At 40.5% G+C, this 19,661-nt stretch overlaps 1 protein-coding gene across 2 annotated transcripts; it reads right to left on the bottom strand.

The window, feature by feature from the left end:
• Positions 1-4,852: 4,852 nt before the first annotated feature.
• Positions 4,853-19,130, bottom strand: tmem70 (transmembrane protein 70). 2 transcript variants are annotated; one of them, XR_010961547.1, is made up of 4 exons: positions 18,902-19,130; positions 10,797-10,899; positions 9,885-10,414; positions 4,853-6,481 (listed from the first exon to the last, which is right to left on the bottom strand). XR_010961547.1 is itself a non-coding variant. In XM_067980475.1 (3 exons), exons 1-3 carry the CDS (start codon positions 19,097-19,099, stop codon positions 9,981-9,983), a joined length of 735 nt encoding a protein of 244 aa, XP_067836576.1. In that variant the 5' UTR covers positions 19,100-19,130; the 3' UTR covers positions 4,853-9,980. The 2 variants fall into 2 exon arrangements, 1 of the variants encoding a protein (XP_067836576.1); XM_067980475.1 differs by having other exon boundaries at positions 4,853-10,414.
• Between the last annotated feature and the right edge of the window lie 531 nt (positions 19,131-19,661).

The following is a 19,661-nucleotide window of genomic DNA, read 5'->3' as shown; positions in this document are numbered from 1 at the left end:
TATTTCTCCAGCAAAATGCAGTGAGTGGAGGATAGTTACATAATACAAATCATGTGCATTAAATCAATCCCAGTCACTTATAGCAGTGCAGTCTCCAGGGATGCTTGACGGAGAAATTACCCAATCATCTCCATTCTGGCCAGAAATAGTGGTGTCTTTATATGCAACCAAGTTTCTCTACAGTACAGACTGAAGAGCTGGGAGTTGCAAAACTGAAATACTTGTGCCACCAGTGGCAGATCAGTGTAGTTACAGCATGACATATTTACACAGGCATTAAAATGTGGGCATTGGAATTTTATAACAGAAAAAGATGACAGGAAGCACAAAGGTTTTAAATTTTTTTTAATATATAAAAATGACTATGGAGAACTATCTTCTTAGGGCCTGGGTCGGCAGAGGTACAGAGCTGTGTCACCTGCTGCAAGAATACCTGCAGGCACAATGCCGTACAGGGCTATGATATGTAGGGACAGTAACAGGCAGCTGTAGCCGAGAGTTTCCTTGTCTATCTTTTTCTTGAAAGTTTGCCACCCTCAAGTCTTTTGGCACAATTCCCATTTCCAAAGATTTGAAATTAGTGGTTAGTGCCTCAGCTATCTCATCCTCAAACTCCTTCAATTTTCTGGGACATACACCATCTGGATCTTACAGTTTTTCTATTATTAGTCCCATTACATTTTTTTAATCCAGTTTCCTTTTGAATTCTTATATCTAGTACTGGCTGTTGCACATCAAGTATTCCTACAATCCTACTTTCCTCAAAGACTGATGGAAAGTATTTAATAAGCATCTCCACCATCCTCTCGCACTCAAGTAAAAGACTGCCTACTCCATTTCTAAGTGATCCCATCCCATCTTTGTTACACATTTTTTAAATGTCAAATCTTATTTTGAGCCCAGTTGGCCCTCCATTCTGTCCTCTCCTAGTTACCTGCTTTAGGCCTGGAAATTATCTACTGGTTATGTATACATTCCAGTTCTGTGCTAGCTGCTCAACAGTCCATATTTGTTGAATGCCTGGTTGAGAAGTAAGTTATAGAGACAGAGCAGAGGAGTTACCACAGGGGATCCACTGATCTTAGTAAAAGTGCAGTTAAGTGTTTCAAGTAACTTTAAACTGGTTCCCAGATCATGCTTGGAAGATTATTTTTCTCTCTTGTTCAGAATATAAAAAGGTTAAGAATTAAGCAAGGCACTGCAGTTACTTTCTAACTTTAAAGAATTAAATTTGACATACAACAGTTTGTACCAGAAAGAAAGAAGTAACTTTCCATACAACTCTCTTTCTAGTGAGTACAAGTCAAGCAAATAATTGGTCAGATTGTGTCATCTTGGGGAGAAAATTAAGGTTCCTTTCCTACGGTGTCTTGTTCTGACATAGTCCATGGTTCTCTAAAAACCCTTGTAGAATGAGCTGTTTTATATACTTTCCTTTCCAAAATTTGCTGTTAAATTAGCAAACATCAAAGACTCTCATTAGTTTGCAGGCCTTACGTCTTTAACAATGCGGACAGTTGCAGAGATGTTTCTTATCTAGGAGATCTAGGAGTACAGATTCATAGCTCCTTGAAAGTGGAGTCACAGGTGGATAGGGTGGTGAAGAAGGCATTCGGCATGCTTGGTTTCATTGGTCAGAACATTGAATGCAGGAGTTGGGATGTCTTGTTGAAGTTGTACAGGGCATTGGTGAGGCCACACTTGGAGTACTGTGTACAGTTCTGGTCACCCTATTATAGAAAGGATATTATTAAACTAGAAAGAGTGCAGAAAAGATTTACTAGGATGCTACCGGGACTTGATGGTTTGACTTACAGGGAGAGGTTAGACAGACTGGGACTTTTTTCCCTGGAGAGTAGGAGGTTAAGGGGTGATCTTATAGAAGTCTATAAAATAATGAGGGGCATAGATAAGGTAGATAGTCAAAATCTTTTCCCAAAGTTAGGGGAGTCTATAACGAGGGGGCATAGATTTAAGGTGAGAGGGGAGAGATACAAAAGGGTCCAGAGGGGCAATTTTTTCACTCAAAGGGTGGTGAGTGTCTGGAACGAGCTGCCAGAGGCAGTAGTAGAGGCGGGTACAATTTTGTCTTTTAAAAAGCATTTGGACAGTTACATGGGTAAGATGGGTATAGAGGGATATGGGCCAAGTGCAGGCAATTGGGACTAGCTTAGTGGTATAAACTGGGCGACATGGACATGTTGGGCCGAAGGGCCTGTTTCCATGTTGTAACTTCTATGATTATCAGTTACATCAGGTATAATTTTATAAAGGCTCCATTTCTTCTGGCTAACACATACGTTTCTCTTTCAGCATCCTGGACAATATGCATCCTGATTTTGGTCAAGCTGACAGCTATGTTCTTTACCAAGAAAGCGAGGGTTTCATTCAAGTCCATTATTTTCGTCGTCTTTAAAACAAGTACCAAAAGTGCAAAATCCTTCATGCTTATGAAACAAGTGTTAGGGATTTTATTGGGGGTGGGTGGGGAGTGGTAGGAAAAGCATAGATGCATAGGACAGAGGTAAGGTTGTAGAGGGCAAGAGGCTGTAGAGCTGGGGTAGGTCAGGTGTGAGCAGGGGACGAAGGAGCATTAAGGTTGCGAAGTTCCATCAATTCATTAAGGCTGTAAGTTTCCATGAATTTCTCTCCACTAGAAAAGTTTTATAAAAAAGTGTTTCCCCAGCAAGGCATAAGACTTGTTATACAGTAATTGCCAGTGTATCAGCAATTACAGTAAAAGTGCTAACTGTGCTTTAAATAATGGAATCTTTCCAAACTTAGTGATGGGAAGTCCTTTTAGAATCCTAACCCCTTGCAGCTTGAGGAAATCCCAACTATTTTCCCTTGGGTCTGGTAGGGGGCCTGAACACTCCAATAGTGAAGAAATGTGGCAGGAAGCCCATTTAATATTTGCCACTTATAACATATTAAGTTATTTCAGGCAGTTTAATAAGTACTTACCAATTTAAAAGGCTATGCTGATTTCAGCCAAAGTCAGGCCTTTGAGCAGTTTCAATCAGCTGTTCACATCTCAGTAAAGTGTGATTACCTTGGTGATGAAATTCTGGATGCAACTGCTAACAATTAGGAGAAGCAGTTGCTAAGTGAGATTTCCTGTTTTTTAAAAAAAAATGTTGATCACTTATCTTTTTGGTTTTTCTGTCCACCACGTATAGTGAGGAAATCGCGTTAACACCAAAACACCCGTTATAAGCAGTGGGGACTGTATGAAGAACAAGAATGGCTAAAGGAGATGTGGGCCCATTAAAGACAGATGCAGGTGATACTGTAGTAGACAACAAGGTAACGGCAGATTTATTAAATGACTACTTTGTATCCATATCCACAGTAGAAGAGGATAATACTAATGATCGAAAGGAAACTAAAAATAAATCAAGGGGAGGAACTTAGTGGATTCAATACAAGTAAAATAATGGTAATGGAGAAAATAATGGAACTTAAGATAGATAAATCTCCAGGACGGTTTCCACCCCATGGTATTAAAAGAAGTCAGTGAGGAAATTGCAGAAGCCTTAGTCATAAATCTTTCAAAGCTCTCTTGATTCAGGAATTGTGTTGTTAGATTGGAAATTTTCTAATGTCACTCCATTAAGGGTGAGAGAGAGAGAAACCAGGTAACTACAGATCTGTCAGTTTAACATCAGTTGAGGGAAGCTACTAGAATCTGTTTTTAGGGATAGAGTGACTGAGCACTTGAACAAATATGAGATGATCTTAGCCAGGATGGCTTTATTAAGGTTGAATCATGCCTGACTAATCTAGTTGAATTTTTTATTTTTTGAAGAAGTCACTGGATAAGGGAGAGTCTATGGATTTTATCAATATGCACTTCCAGAAGGCATTCAATAAGGTTCCACACGAGATTAGCAGCAAAAATGAGAGGTAGTCTTTTGACTTGGGTTGGAAATTGGTTGAGGTGTAGGAGATAGTGAGGATAAAGCATACGTACTCTGACTAGCGGGATGTAACAAGTGATGTTCCCCCGGGATGTGTTCTGGGGCCTCAACTTTTCAGAAGCGAAATCAGAAAGAGCTTTTTCACACAAATGGTAGGAGAAATCTGGAACTCTGTCCCCCAAAAGGCTATGGATCCTAGGATAATTGGAGCTTTCAAGACTGAGATGGATAGATTGTTAGGTAAGGGCATCAAGGGATATGAAGCAAAACGGGGCAGTTAATGTGCAGATCAGCCATGATCTAACTGAATGGCGGAGCAAGCTCAATGGGCTGAATGGCCTATTCTTGTTCCTATAATCATAGATAACAGTAATCATCTTAAAGAAGTTAGCCAGTTCCCAGGTGCAGGAGGCTTTTCACAAATAGCACCCCACAACCCACCTCACACTCCTGGGATGTCCCCCCAGTACCCACATGCAGCAACTTCCCTCCTCAATACTCCCACACCCCACCATCATCCCACTGCTCCCACACCAGAGAGTGCCTTCCAACACCCACCACTAGACTCCCAACATTTTCACATTCGCAATAGATCAATCCCAGTATTCAGACACTGGAACTCCCCATCCCACTAATCTGACACCCAAGAACATCACCCTCAACACAGCAACACCTGCCCGATTACTCCACCATCCTCCCAACATTACCAAACCACATCACCCCATCACCTCTTTGGTACATCCACAAGCTCCCTACCTATGTGCAACATTTCCCCGATCATCTCCTTATGGACCCTGGACTTTTAAAAAAGACATAAAATGGACTGCATAAGTAAACAGATATATATAACTATCAAAGCTACTGATTTATAATTCCCACAAAATTACTGATCACATAATTTGAAACAGAAAAAACTAATGTTCCCAGACTACTTTAAATGAAAGCATTTTTATTACATTCAATTGCCATGTAAGTGTCCCAAATAACAGGTTACAAATCATAAAGCAGCACATTCTCTGACTTGCCAACATCATGGGAGGATCAATTAACACAAATATATTAATAGGCCATATAAGGGCATGGTATACAAATATATAAATTGTTTTAAATTCATGCTGTGTGTCTTTAGTATTAAACAAATCTATAATTACAATGAATTCAGCAGTAGTTTGCCATATGTAAAAATTACTTGCACATTGCAATTTCACTGACTTTCACATCAAGTGTAACGTGTGGGGTAAAAAGCAGAAATGATATGCTATACAATGGATGCATGATTAGCACTATTATTCACTAGAATGTTCATGGGAGTTGGGGATTTAGTTTGCATAAACCAGCTAAAATGTAATTGAGGATTTTTAAATGGAGTTTTCAGACTCGTGTTCTTGCTCTAGCAGAATTACTATTAGTTATCTGAATGTTTGGTACCTAGTAGAATTTACTATTAATGCAGTCCCAATGTTTAGGAAACCAGAAGAGTCAGGGCTTCAACTCCATATTTTTTTTCAGTCACGTGATGTGTTCCTTTGATATGGTAATATATCAGTAAGATGAACAAAAGGAAATGGGTGTAAAGGTAAAACAGCAATTAATGATCAACTTGAGCATCACTAGACAGGTACTGTAGTTTAACAATATGCTTTTTTTCAGCAGGTTACTGAGATGTAATGTACAGTATTTTATATGATTATAATGTTTAAAATAAAGTGGTCTACAATTTAAAGTGTTGTCAGTATTTAATGGGAAACATTAGAGCTAATTACAATGTGTTTTCACCACCTAGTGGCAATACACTGAAAAATGCTTCAAATGTAGCAGTGCAGACTTAAGACCATAAATATTTCACAATAGGGTCAACATTCCAGTGCTTACCTTCACTATTCAACACATTGATTTAGCATATAGTATAATGACTAGTAGCTGAGTACATCAAACTATTTAACAACTGCCACTAACCTCAAGCACCATCACATAAAGCTTGCTAAGTTCACAACTAGTAGCACAAGCAAGTCAAGAACAAATCCATAACTACTGGTCACAATATTGAGTTTCTGTTAGTTCACTCAGGTCTTGTTGTAAATATCTTAAAACACATTTGGCTTTTTCAATTCATGATCTATGTTATTAAATTGCTGACATTTTTAATTGGAAACGAGTGTACAATGTTCAACAAGGAAGGTATCACTGTGGCCAACACCATCGCTGATTTAGATAAATGCAAAAATCTTCATTTATATTGGTTTCATGAAGAGCCCAATATGGAGTTTCCAAAAGAGGACAGGCTGGAGATACCAGATTCCCTATCTCCATACCCCCGCCACAGAAGCTAATTGCTCTGCTTATGATGTACCATCTGCAGCCAAAAAATGTGCTTTCTTCAAATCTCCATCAAATATTTGCAATAAATTAAGAGATTTCCTCCTTTCCCCAACAATGTCTTAAAAGTTCCTGCTCCAAAAACTGATGGATGCTTTCAGGAGAGCTTGTTCCATTTTTTTAAAAATAGAAAACCTAAGAAAGGAAAAAAATGAAAACAGAAAATGCTGCAAATCAGCCAGCATCTGTGGAGAAAGAAACAGAGTTAACATTTCAGGTTGTTCACCTTTCATCAGAACTGAAAGAAGTTAAAGATTAAGCAGTTTTTAAAGCAAGTACAGAGCCAGGCAAGCGGGAGGGGGGAGGAAAAAACAAAAGGGAAGGTCTGTGATAGGGTGGAGGGCAGGAGTATTTAAATAACAAAAATGATGATGGTGCAAAGCAAGGAGGGTGGTAATGAGACAAGAAACAAAAGATGAGTCTAGAGGAGCTGTAAATGCCAACAACAGAACTATTACCAGCACTAGCTGTCCAAAAAATAGGAGCAGAGATTATAATCTGAAGTCATTGAAATCAATGTTGAGTCCGGAAGGTTGTATAGCGCCTAATCGAAAGGAAAAAAGTAGCAGCACAGCTATGATACAATGCAGAGGTGCGAACAGGAAGCAAAGTACTTTCCTGCTTGGAGGGGAAATAGTCATGGCCACCAAGCCATTCTCCCACAGAACCTAGCATGGTCTTAATAGCAAGATTCATGTAGACTTGAGAATGGGTAATCACCAGACCTACATCAAATGAGACACCGTAACAAATTGCCTCTCAGTATGTCAAACAGATATCTATTCATTGGCATTCACAAACTGTTAATCAGAAATGATCTCTGCATATTTCTAAAGTATCCTGTTCATCCAAAAAGAATTTTCCAGTTTCTGTAAAATATTGGCTTGAATGATATAGCAATGGGGTTGGAGAGGAATTTCCCCAGAGTTTATCTCCCTAAATCAGCCTAGTGTTTTTTCTGATTTTTTTGGCTCTCCCAGGAGATTGCATGGCTCTCCACTAGAATTTGTTATTAGCAGAGTGACTGAGCATTTGGATTGATATGAGCTGATCAGAGAGCCAGTGTGGATTTGTAAAGGGTAAGTCATGTCTAAGGAACCTAGTTGAATTTTTTGAGGTAACTAACATGATAGATAAGGGCGTGTCTATGGATATTATTTAAATGAACTTCCAGAAGGCATTTGACAAAGTTCCACATAAGACTGTTAACAAAAATAAGAGCGCTTGGAATTGGAGGCAACCTATTGGCTTGGATAGGGAATTGGTTACGAGGTAGGAGACAGGGAGTAGGGATAATAGTATGTACTCAAATTGGCAGGATATGACTAGTGGTGTCCCCCAGGGATCTGTTATAGGGCTGCAGATTTTCACTATATTTATTAGGTGACTTGGATGAAGGAATACAGAGCCGCGTATCTAAGTTCGTTGACGACATTAAGTTAGGTAGCACAGTAGTGTAGATGGGAGCAGAAAGTTGCAAAGGGACATTGATAGATTGAGTGGGCAAAACTGTGGCAGATGAAGTTCAATGTGGGGAAAATGTGAGGTCATCCATTTTGGACCTAAGAAAGATAGATCAGAGTATTTTCTAAATGGTGAGGAGCTAGGAACTGTGAATGAGCAGAGATATTTAGGGGGTCTAAGTACAGAAATCACAAAGCTAGTGGACAAGTACAAGTAATTTAAAAGGCCAATGGAATGTTGGCCTTTATCGCAAGAGGGCTGGAAGTTAGATTATAGCTGTACAGAGCTCTGGTTACACCCCATCTGGAATACTACATTCAATTCTGGGTACCACACCTCAGGAAGAATATATTGGCCTTGGAGGGCATGCAGTGCAGATTCACCAGAATGATACCAGGGCTAAATTATGAGGATAGGTTGCATAAACTAGGCTTGTGTTCCCTTGAATGTAGAAGATTAATCTAATTGAGGTGTTTAGGATGATTAAAGGATTTGATAGGGTAGATAAGAACTATTTCCTCTGCTGGGAGATACCAGAACAAGGGGGCATAACCTTAACGTTAGAGCTAGGCCATTCAAGGGAGATGTCAGGAGGTACTTTACACAAAGGGTAGTGGAAATCTGAAATTCTCTTCCCCCAAAAGCTGTTGAGGCTAGGTCAATTGAAAATTTCAAAACTGAGACTGATAAGATTTTTGTTCGGAAAAGGTATTAAGGGTTACGGAACTAAGGCAGGTAGATGGGGTTAAGATACAGATCAGCCATGATCCAACTGAATGGTAGAACAGGCTCGAGAGGCTGAATGGCCGACTCCTGTTCCTGTGTTCCTTCCTATGCTGGTGTGAATGTAAGATATGGTGTGCATAAAATTCACTATGAAACTATGGGAAAGGTTTGAAGGACCAGTTGGTCTTTTCCTGTCCGTCATTTTCATATGTTCATACATTTAAGGAACAAATCACCAGTAAAATTTAAGTCAATGGAAACTAGCTTGTCAGCACGCACAGATATTATCATAGTTGTTCATTTAGTTAAAAAAAGACAAGAGATTTTAAAAACTTGTTTATGATGCATCTCTTTTGTTACCCCAAATTGGATTTAATAAAGTGAAGACTACCTGCTACACTTGTGTATATCTAAAACTTCACCTTCAGGAAAATAAAATTGAAGAGGATGGCTGTACAATAGAAAAAATTGCACTTTTTCTCTACCCAATCATATGTCATTCAAGCAAATATTTTACAGAAACTGGAAAATTCTTTTTGCACAAACAGGGTATTTTAGAAATATGTATAGTCCATTTCCAACAGTTTATGAAAGCCAACGAAGGATGTTTCTTTGATGCATTGAACAGCAATTTCTTAGTGTCCCATTGGTCAGCAAATTAGGGTGCCATCTTTGTCACAAGCTTGTAGGTCTGAGGCTCACACCCAAGTGGAGTTCCCAATCACTAAAAATGGGAAAGAGAAGCAAATAAAATGGAGTGGCAAAATGATTTGAAACACATTGTATCATGGGAGCAGTGGGACACAGATTTGATATTCCATGTCACTATATTCCTGTTCTCCACCAGGCGCTGCCTTATAAAAGCAAAGGACGCGAGATAGAGGGTCATCACCAGGTTGCTATCACATCCTCCACCAACTAGTTCAAAGCAACAATGGCAGTTTGGTTGATTGCCCTCTCGATCGCAGCTTATTCACGGTCAGCATGAGGAAATGAAAGTTGGAGAGGAGAGTAGTCAGCTCTCAATGACCGCAAGCACTCTCTACTGGACAGCTTCAAATGGGTACAGTTTACACAGGAAAGAAAATACTAAAATTAATTTGTAAATAATGTATTAGCACAACAATACATAGCAGGAATAAAAACAGAAAATGTTGGAAACACTCAGCAGGACACCCAGATCTGTCCTCAGCAAGGGTTCTGATGAAGGGTCATAAACCTGAAACATCAACCAACCATCCCCACAGATGCTGCCTGACCTGCTGAGTGTTCCAACATTGTCTGATTTTATTTCAGATTTCCAGCATCTGCAGTATTTTTCCTCTTTGTTTTAGCACATAAAGAGTTACTTTTGTTTAACCAAAAAGTGCATAAAATTAAAAGGAGCACTGAGCTTACTACTGCCAATGAAGATCAAGGAAACGAGTTTTACGGTATAAACTAAAACTGTAGAAGTAACCTCCTCCTCATGTTCATTTCTTCCTCCTCCTCTTGTTACTTTTTTAGTTCATCCAAATTAAAGGAAAAGGGCTGATCATAACCCATTAGGTGACTATAGTCATTTGGATGCCAGAAAAGTATCGGATTTACTAGCAGTGACTTTTTGTTTGCATAGAATGTGGTGAACATCTTGCTGACTCCTGGAACTTTCACATCCTTTTGATGGAAAACAGTTTTCTTCTGCTGGAGGAGAACATTGTACGTGACTGCTGTGTAGTTGTCAGTTTCTGCATCATGATAGAGACGAACCACGTAACCTTTGGTGAGGAGGTGCAATACCATAGGACTTAAAAAAGTGAAGAATCCTATTATGCCACAGAAAGCTATTTGTAATGCGGGGCTCTGAATTCCAAGGCCAGACTGCAGGAGGATATAAGGCATCATACAGAAGCTGAAAATACTGGTGGAGTAGGAGAAGAATTTCACCCCTGTAAAATGAAATTTAGAGGTATTTGACATAAGAAAAAAATGCTAATTTCATAATCAAAAAAGTTTTAACTTTAAAAGTAATATAGAAAGGATATATGGATATAATGCTAAAAACAAATTTCCCCGTGAACACAATGAACCATTTTGACCCACCATAATGTTTCACATTTACAGAACATTTAAGTACTTTATAATTAAAAAATATTAAATGGTGCAAGGAAGATTTTACATGCTTGGAAAAAATTACATCTAGCATATTGTCCTTGAAAATTTTCTTCCTCAGGCAAAGGTTAGAACATGAATTCAGACATATTTCTCGTCTCTTCCTCCAATTCTGGCAGCACTTATCCAAACAATGAACAAAAGGATTTTATCTCTTACCAAGTACTACCCTGGCCAAGTTTCCAGCGTAAATCAATCGCCCCTCCACAGTGTTTCCAGCTGAGCAAAAGCAGCGAAAAAGTTGACTGAATGGAAGATTAATCTGCACACACAAGAAAAGTGCTTGTAGTATCTGTACAGAATTGGACAACTAGAAACAAGTAATAAGTCTTTAGCTTCAATAAAGGAGTTCAGATACTAAAATCTCGGTCACTAGCACCTCATCATCAGTTTTACTTCTGCTCCTCATCTAGCTGAGGGATGCACGTGCTTGGGATTGAAACTTTAAAAAAAAACATTTCTCCCCCACTGTCAGCGTCAAACATTCCCAGGTCAGATGTACAACAAAGCGTCCTTTCTTCTGCCTTAATATAACTTAATATGTTCTCATCTTCAATAGTACATCTTACTGCACCAATCTTTGAGTGAGGTTGCTATGTCTCCTTTCAGCTCCTGCTCTAGTACGAATCTCAAATAACTTCCAATCCCAACCTCTCCTGATCTGCATTAAAATCTTCTTAGTTCAGCACTAGGAACATTTCAGAGATCAATTGTGACTAGTTTATTTAGGATATTGGTACCAATATACCACAGGAAAAATACTAATTAAGCCAATGCATTTTAATGATATTGTAATATGCATCTTGTGATGCACTTATTAGGCTACATCACTAGCACAGATATTTACAACACAGGAGGCCTTTCAGCTCTTTGCTACAGCAATCTAAAACTAATCCTACTGCCCTGTACTCTCCCCACAGCCCTTTGCTTCAAATATTATCCATTTTCCCTTGAAAGATACAATAGTCTCTGCCTCAACCACTCCCTGTGACAAAGGTCAAACAAGCTTTTATATATAGAACTTTCTCCTAACCCCTCTCCCAGTGACAATTTTACATTAATGACCCCTCGTCACCAACTCCCCAACTAGAGGGAATAGGTTTCCCTATTCAAAACCCTTCATTACTTTAGAAGCATCTGTTAAATATCCTCTTATTCAGCTGTGCTCAAGTATGAAACAGTACCACTTTCTCAAATGTCTCCTCATAATAGTTTGTCATCCCTGGTATCATCCTGGTGAATCTACACTGTACTGTCTCCAAGGCTTTAATGCCCTTTCTACAGTGGACACCCAAAACTGTACACTACTCCAACGTGGCCTCACCATTGTTTTGCATAAATTTATTACCTGTTTATTTTTGTACTCTATGTTCCAATTTATAACCCAAAACGGTATTGGCTTTTTTTCTAAAAAAGTATTATTTATCTTGCCCTTTCAGAGAATTATGTATTTGTTCCACTGGTTCTCTATGTTGGCAAACTGTAAACATTACAAATTCTTTGATTGCTATGATTAGTCAACAATTATTATCGTTGTAACTACTAGGTCGGTAGAAGGCAAACTTGATGGATGGTCTTTTTTCGTCTAGCAATTCCTATGTTTATCTGTACACAAATATAAAATCTGATTCATGAACCCTTTTATGTTCATATATTAACATATAAATTAAGGAATTTAAAAATGTTAATACAAATTACATAGTATGAACGAACGGTTTATTGAAGACTGGTGTTGTGAGTTAGACGGAATTCAAAGCGTGTGTTTTAAATTCATCACTGCAAATAAATAAGCCTTGAAATTCCTGGCAGCAGTCACTGTTTCCTGGGCAACCAGGGAGGAATTCACTATGGGAACCGATTACATAGATCTCTACTCTTTTCTGTGCACTCCCAAATTCTACTATAATGGGGGTGGGTGCTTCTTGCATCCTCACTCCTCCAGACAGTCATTACCAAAAGAAACAGGACTGGTGGAATGACATCTGCTGGAATTACTTCTGTAGGACCAATGCTAATGTCGCCTGCATCATGCAGGCACATGAAGGTTGCCAGGATCAGATACAGGGGACAGCAGGGCGCACAGGTGCGTAAAATGTCAGTTAAGTGACAATCAAGCGCAGTGACTGTCTGCTGTTGAGAAAGCAGCAAAATTAAAAGAGTCAGGGTTTACGGTTTCCAAATTTTGAAACTCTGGCCAACAGTGACCCAATTGATGCCACGTCACTTGGTGACCTCAAGCAGTCAGATACATTCAGGAGACAGACAGAAGTTCCACTTAGCCCTTAATCCACCCCTAGAGGGCTGCCCTAGGAATTTCCAGATTGTTAAGTCCAAAAACAAAACACCATTTGGCCCATCACATCCACCCCATTCAGAGTCCTTGTATGACTATTCGATCATGGATTTCCATCACCACCACTACTTTTAAGAAATGCAAGCTCCTTATCACTACCTTCAAGAAAAATCAAGCAGTGCTTTTAATATCTCTATTACCCGCAATCCCTCATCTCAACAGATATCATTCTACCTCCCTTTTAAAAAGGTGTTAATTGACCCCAAAATGAACTTGGGAAAAGTATCGCATGCAATCAAGGAAGACAAAAACAGCCATAAGATCTCTGCAAAAGATGATGGTGCGTAATTGTGCCAGTAATAGCAAAAGCCATCAGTAGTCAGAAGACCATAAAGGACCATATAGTGCCAACTAAAGGATACTGTTGGGCAGATTCAAACTGATTCTCAGGTTATGGCGGAGTTGTTAAACGACTATTTTGCATCAGTCTATACTCCTATAGACTATGCTTATATTCCAGATGAGGAGTTTTTAGTATTGAATAGCATTATTAAAATAGATAGTAACGTCATCTTGGTTAGCCATGGGGATAGAGCCGAAAAATTAGAGCCAGGACTTTCAAGAGTGAAGTTAGGAAACACTTCTACACGCAAAGGGTGGTGGAAGTTTGGAATTCTTTTCCACAAACAGCAGTTGATGCTAGCTCAACTGTTAGATTTTAAATCTGAGATTGATAGATTTTTGTTAACCAAAGGTATCAAGGGATATGGGGCTATGGCAGGTATATGGACTCAGGTCACATATCAGCCGTGATCTCCACCAATAGCGGAACAGGTTCGAGGGGCTAAATGGCCTACTCCTACTCCTACATTGGGTTAGGAAAACTCAAAATTGATAGGGCTCCAGGTCTGAATAATATTCATCCATCGACGATTAAACAGATGGGACAGGTGCTCTGTGAGCCCCTTGCCCGTATATTTAATAGTTCAATAGAGTCAGGGATAGTTCCCTTAGACTGGAAGTTAGCTCATGTAGTTCCTATTTTCAAAAAAGGGGACAAATCAGAGCCAGGGAACTACAGGCCTATCAGCCTGACACCAATTATTGGGAAGATACTAGAAGGGATCGTAAGAGATGTCCTTTATGATCAATGGGAAAGGGAAGGGGCCATTAGAAATACACAACATGGCTTCCAAAAAAAAGATCGTGCCCAACAAATTCAATCGAGTTTTTTGAGGAAGTCACTCGGGTAGCGGATGAGCATAATCCAGTAGACATTGTCTACCTGGACTTTCAGAAAGCCTTTGATAAGGTATGGCATTTGATTTAGGTAAATGTAGTGTCATGCTTGTTGGTAGGACCAACACAGAATACAAGTATCACTTGCAGAGAATATGGAAAGAGGTTGAGCGACAAAAGGATCCTGGTGTTATTGTGCACAGATCACTAAAGGTTCATAACCAATGTAGAGAAACTGTAGCTAAAGCTAACAAGGTACTGGGTTGTATTAATAGAACCATTCAGTTGATTTATATTCAGTATAAATCAACAGACACCATTTTGACACTACACAGGTGGCTGGTCAGACCATATCTAGAGTACTGTGCCCAGTTTTGGTCCCCCCACATGGTGGGTGATATTGTGGCCTTGGAAAAGGTCCAGAGGAGAGCCATAGGAATGATTCGTAGCTTAAAGAACCTCTGGCTATTCAGATAGGCTCAAGGACCTTGGTCTATTTACTTTAGAGCAGTGTAGACTTAGAGGTCGATATAATAATTAAAGGGCTGGATAGCATCCCTATTGATAGATTATTCCAGTTTAACAGATTGGGGGAAGACCAAGGGACATGAGTTTAAACTATAGAAGAGTAGAAATAGACTGGATGTTAGGCAGTTCTTCTTTTCCCAGAGAATTGCGCGCCGCTGGAATACATTGTCGGCTGGTGTGGTGGGTGCTGACTCTCCGCATGCCTTCAAGAGGGAGCTGGACCGGTTCCTGACTGGGGCAGAGATCGCATAATATAGAAGGTAAGTGTTTTTAAAAGATGCGATAAAGACAGCACTGGGAAAGGATCTTGGCTCAGAAAATCAAGATGTAGAATCAGTATGGGTGAAGCTAAGAAATAACAAGGGGTGAGAGTAGTTTATAGGCCCCCTAACAGTGGTTATGGTGTTGGCCAGAATATAAATCAAGAAATTAGAGGAGGATGTAACAAGGATAATGCAATAATCGTGGGGGACTTTAACCTTCATGCAGACTGGGCAAACCAAACTGGCAAAAGTAGTTTGGAGGACGAGTTCACATAATGCATTCGAGACAGTTTAAGAACAATATGTCAAGGAACTAACTAGGGAACAGGCTATTTTAGATCTAATATTATGTAATGAGACAGGGTTAATTAGTAATCTTATAGTAAATGGGGTAGAATGATCATATGAAGAATTTCATATTGAGTTTGAGAGTGACGTAGTTAAGACTGAAACTAGGGTCTTAAATTTAAACAAAGCCAATTATGTAGGTATGAGGGGCCAGTTGGCTAAGGTAGATGGGAAATTAGATTAAAAGATAGGATGGTAGATAAGCAATGGCGAACATTTAAAGAAATAATTAATAATTCTCAACAAATATACATTCCCTAGAGGAATAAAAACTCCAAAGGAAAAGTGTTCCAACTTGGCTAACTGGAGAAGTTAAGGATTGTATTAGATTAAAAGAGGCATACAATATTGCCAAAAACAGTAGGAAGCCAGAGGATTGGGAGGGATTTAGAAATCAGCCAAGGATGACCAAGAAATTGACAGAGGGAGAAAATAGAATGAGAGAAAACTAGCGAGAAATATAAAAAGATTGTAAGAGCTTCTACAAGTATGTAAAAAGATTACCGAAAGTAAATGTGGGTCACTTAGAGACAGAGACAGGAGAAATTATAACGGGGAATAAGGAAATGGCAGAGACATTAAACAAATATTTTGTATCTGTCTTCATAGTAGAAGACACAAAAAAGAAACTGGAAATAATGGGGAACCAAGGGTCTAATGAGAGTGAGGAACTTAAATTATTAAAGAAATAGTACTGGAGAAATTAATGAGATTAAAAGCCAACAAATCCCCTGGACCTGATAGCCTACATTCTAGGGTTTTAAAAAAGGTGGCTGCAGAGATAGTGGATGCATTGGTTTTGATCTTCTACAATTCCCTTGATCCTGGAAAGGTCCCCTATCGATTGGAAGGTAGCAAATGTAACCCCGCTATTCAAGAAAGGAGAGAGAAAACAGGGAACTATAGGCCAGTTAGCCTGACATCAGAAGTAGGGAAAATGCTAGAATCTATTATTAGGGATGTGGTAACAGGGCACTTAGAAAATCATAATGATTAGGCAGAGTCAACACAGTTTTATGAAAGGGAAATCATGATTGACAAATCTATTAGAGTTTGCTTGAGAGTGTAACTAGCAGGGTCGATAAGGGGGAACCAGTGGATGTAGTATATTTGGATTTTTTTTTTTTTAAAAGGCATTCGATAAGGTGCCATACAAGAAGTTGTTACACAAGATTAGGGCTCATGGGATTGGGGGTAATAGATTAGCATGGATTGAGTGACAGAAAGAAAACTGAGTTGGAATAAACGGGTCATTTTCAGGTTGGCAAGTTGTAACTAGTGGGGTGCCACAAGGATCAGTGCTTGGGCCTCAGCTGTTTACAATCTATATCAATCACTTAGATGAGGGGACCGAGTGTAATTTCAAGGCGGCAGCTCACCACCACCTTCTCAAGGGCAATTAGGGACGGGCAATAAATGCTGGCCTCACCAGTGATGCCCACATCCCATGAACAAATTTTAAGAATATATCTAAGTTTGCTGACGATACAAAGCTAGGTGGGAAAGTAAGTTTTGAGGACGACACAAAGAGGCTGCAAAAGGATATAGACAGATTGGGTATCATGTGGGGAAATATGAAGTTATCCACTTCGGTAGGAAGAATAGAAAAGCAGAATATTTTTTAAAAGGTGAGAAACTAAGAAATGTTGGTATTCAGAAAGATTTGGGTGTTCTTGTACACGAATCACAGAAAGTTAACATGCAGGTACAGCAAGCAATTAGGAAAGCAAATGGTAAGTTGGCATTTACTGCAAGGGACTTGGAGAAGAAGAGTGGGGAAGTCTTGCTGCAATTATATAGGGCTTTGGTGAGACCACACCTGGAGTACTGTGTACAGTTTTGGTCTCTTTACCTGAGCAAGGATATACTTGCCTTAGAAGGGAGTGAACAAAGGTTCACTACATTGATTCCCAGGATGAGAGGGTTGTCCTGTGAGAAGAGATTGAGACCAGTGGGCCTATAGTCTCTGGAGTTTAGAAGAATGAGAGGTGATCTCATTGAAACATATAAGATTCTGTGAGGGCTTGACAGGATAGATGCTGAGAGACTCTTTCCCCTGGCTGAGGTGTCCAGAACTAGGGGGCATAGTCTCAGGATTAGGCATTTAAATTAGCTATTTAAGACAGAGAGGAGGAATTTCATCACTCAGAGGATTGTGGATCTTTAGAATTCTCTACCCCAGAGAGCTGCGGATGCTCAGTCGTTAAATATATTCAAGACCGAGAACGATGGATATTTGGACACTAAAGGAATCAAGGGAGATGGGGATAGCATGGGAAAGTGAAGTTAAGATAGAAAATCAGCCATGATCTTATTGAATGGTGGAGCAGGCTCGAGGGGCCATATGACCTACTCCTGCTCCTATTGCTTAGGTTCTTATAGATAACACTTGATCCATGTGATCTCCTGGACTGGTTTTGATCACCTGAGGGAGTCAGAGAGAAATTTTTTTCCCTTATTGGCACTGTTTTTTTTTCTGTTTCTTGCCTCTCCCATGTGATTACATGACTACGGACGTGTTTAGCCATGATGGTCCAGCCATCGTGGTGTGGGGCAGGTTTGGTGGACTAGCTGGTCTTTTCCTGCTGTCAATTTTGTTCTCAAAATTCTTTCCACAAAAACCACCTATTTTTGGGGGGGGGGGGGAATCTATAACTGTATTGAGGTGTTTTCAGTTCACAACTACTAAAATACTACTAGCAAAAAACCCAGAAAATACAACTATCCTGGAAATGCACAGATCAGTATCCTGAAGAAAAAGCTGGTTAATGTTTAACTAGTTTCTTAGCCCAAAACCAATATGCAAAATTAACATTGTTTGCCCTTGAGCTGAGCCTTAAATCCAACATCTTTCTTTATCACCAAGACCAACTTCTTCCACATACAAAACACTACTCACTTTACACCCTTACCTCACTCCCTCTACTGCCAAAACCTTTATCCATGCTTCATCCCTCATGAGCTAAAATCTCAAAGATTCTCTTCATGGCCATCCACTCACCACAAACTTCTCTAATCAATAACTCTGTGGCCAAGTTCTCTCCCACACTAAGTCCATACACCCATGTCCTAACAACTCAACTTCAAGATACTAGTCATCACCGTTAAAATGCTTCACAGCCTCACTCAACCTTATTTAGGAAATCTTTTTCCGTCTTACGCCTTCGGTTCCGTCCAAGGTTTAATAACTTGGCCGGGGGGGGGGGGGGGGGGGAAAGAGATAAAATTATTTTCTAATCCTCCACTCAAATAACGATGGAATAGTTTTTCATCCCGGCTCCCTCCGTTCCACCATCAGTAGCCAGTCTGGCAACCTCCGTGCTCCTACCCTTCCTCACCTTCCTGCCTTTAAAACTTTCCAAAGATCAATTTGTTCACCGGTGCCAGCGGGGCCTCACACCGCCCCTCACACCTTGCCGCCCACCTCCTCCAGGTGAGAGGAGGTCGCGATGCCGATTACAGTTTGCGGAGCGACCTTCCTCACAGATCCTGGATCCCTTTACAAACCTTCTGACCAAGTCCTTCAACCCGCACCACTCACTCCCCGGGCCGGGCCGGGCCGGGCCGGGCGGTGCCCCTGCCCCTGCCCCTACCTGTGCACTTGTGCGGCTGCCGGTAATCCGGGGCCCTCCCGCGCTGATCGGCCGCTGGGTGTCCGAGAGCCGGTACGTGTAGCAGTTTGTGTCACCACTAAAGGCGCAGAAAGGCCGGGCAGCTCGACAAACAGCCGCCATCCCCGCTCTGCTCAGGGTAACTGAGCGACCCCTCAGCATCAGGCCCACTCCCGCCATCTCCAGCGCCGCCGCCGCCTCTCCTGCTCCCTCCACCTCCCAACACACTCCCGGACCATTGGCCACGGCCAGCCTCCAATCACAAAGCCGCTGACTCTAACAGAACCCGCCCTCTCCCCAATCTTTTCAGACCACAGGAGAAATCAGTGGGAAGATGATTCGCTGAATACCGGCCTATCCAACGAAGAAAATGATTGAATCCCTCCCGCCAAGGAATCGAAGAGTTTGTTGTACTTAAACTTTAGCGTCCCTGAGATACAACAAGTGCGTTGTAAGTCCACCTAACCTGACTCTGGAGACTCTCAGTGCCAAGTATGGACCTTTCCAGACTGGACGTCCTGAGAATGCAGGTGCCTATCTCCTTCTTGAGGCCCAGCTGGAATTCCAGTGAGGAAAGTAAAAATACAAATCAGAGCTGGGGAACTACAGGCCTATCAGCCTGACATCCATTATTGTGAAGATACTGGAAGGGATGGTAAAAGATGCCCTTTATGATCACCGGGAACGGAAAGGGGCCATTAGAAATACACAACATGCCTACTAAAAAAAAAGGTCGTGCAAT

This window comes from Heptranchias perlo, chromosome 3, assembly GCF_035084215.1.
Source record: "Heptranchias perlo isolate sHepPer1 chromosome 3, sHepPer1.hap1, whole genome shotgun sequence".
Lineage (NCBI taxonomy): Eukaryota > Metazoa > Chordata > Chondrichthyes > Hexanchiformes > Hexanchidae > Heptranchias > Heptranchias perlo.
This window is presented reverse-complemented; position numbering and strand designations above follow the sequence as displayed.

Bases quoted from the DNA above. Each gene is read 5' to 3' on its own strand.
- tmem70 (XM_067980475.1), bottom strand. From the start codon at position 19,099: ATGGCGGGAGTGGGCCTGATGCTGAGGGGTCGCTCAGTTACCCTGAGC. The intron at 10,900-18,901 runs GTAGGGGCAGGG...TTGTGTGTGCAG, and splicing joins GCAGCCGCACAAGTGCACAG to ATTAATCTTCCATTCAGTCA. The intron at 10,415-10,796 runs GTAAGAGATAAA...TTCATTTTACAG, and splicing joins CTTGGCCAGGGTAGTACTTG to GGGTGAAATTCTTCTCCTAC.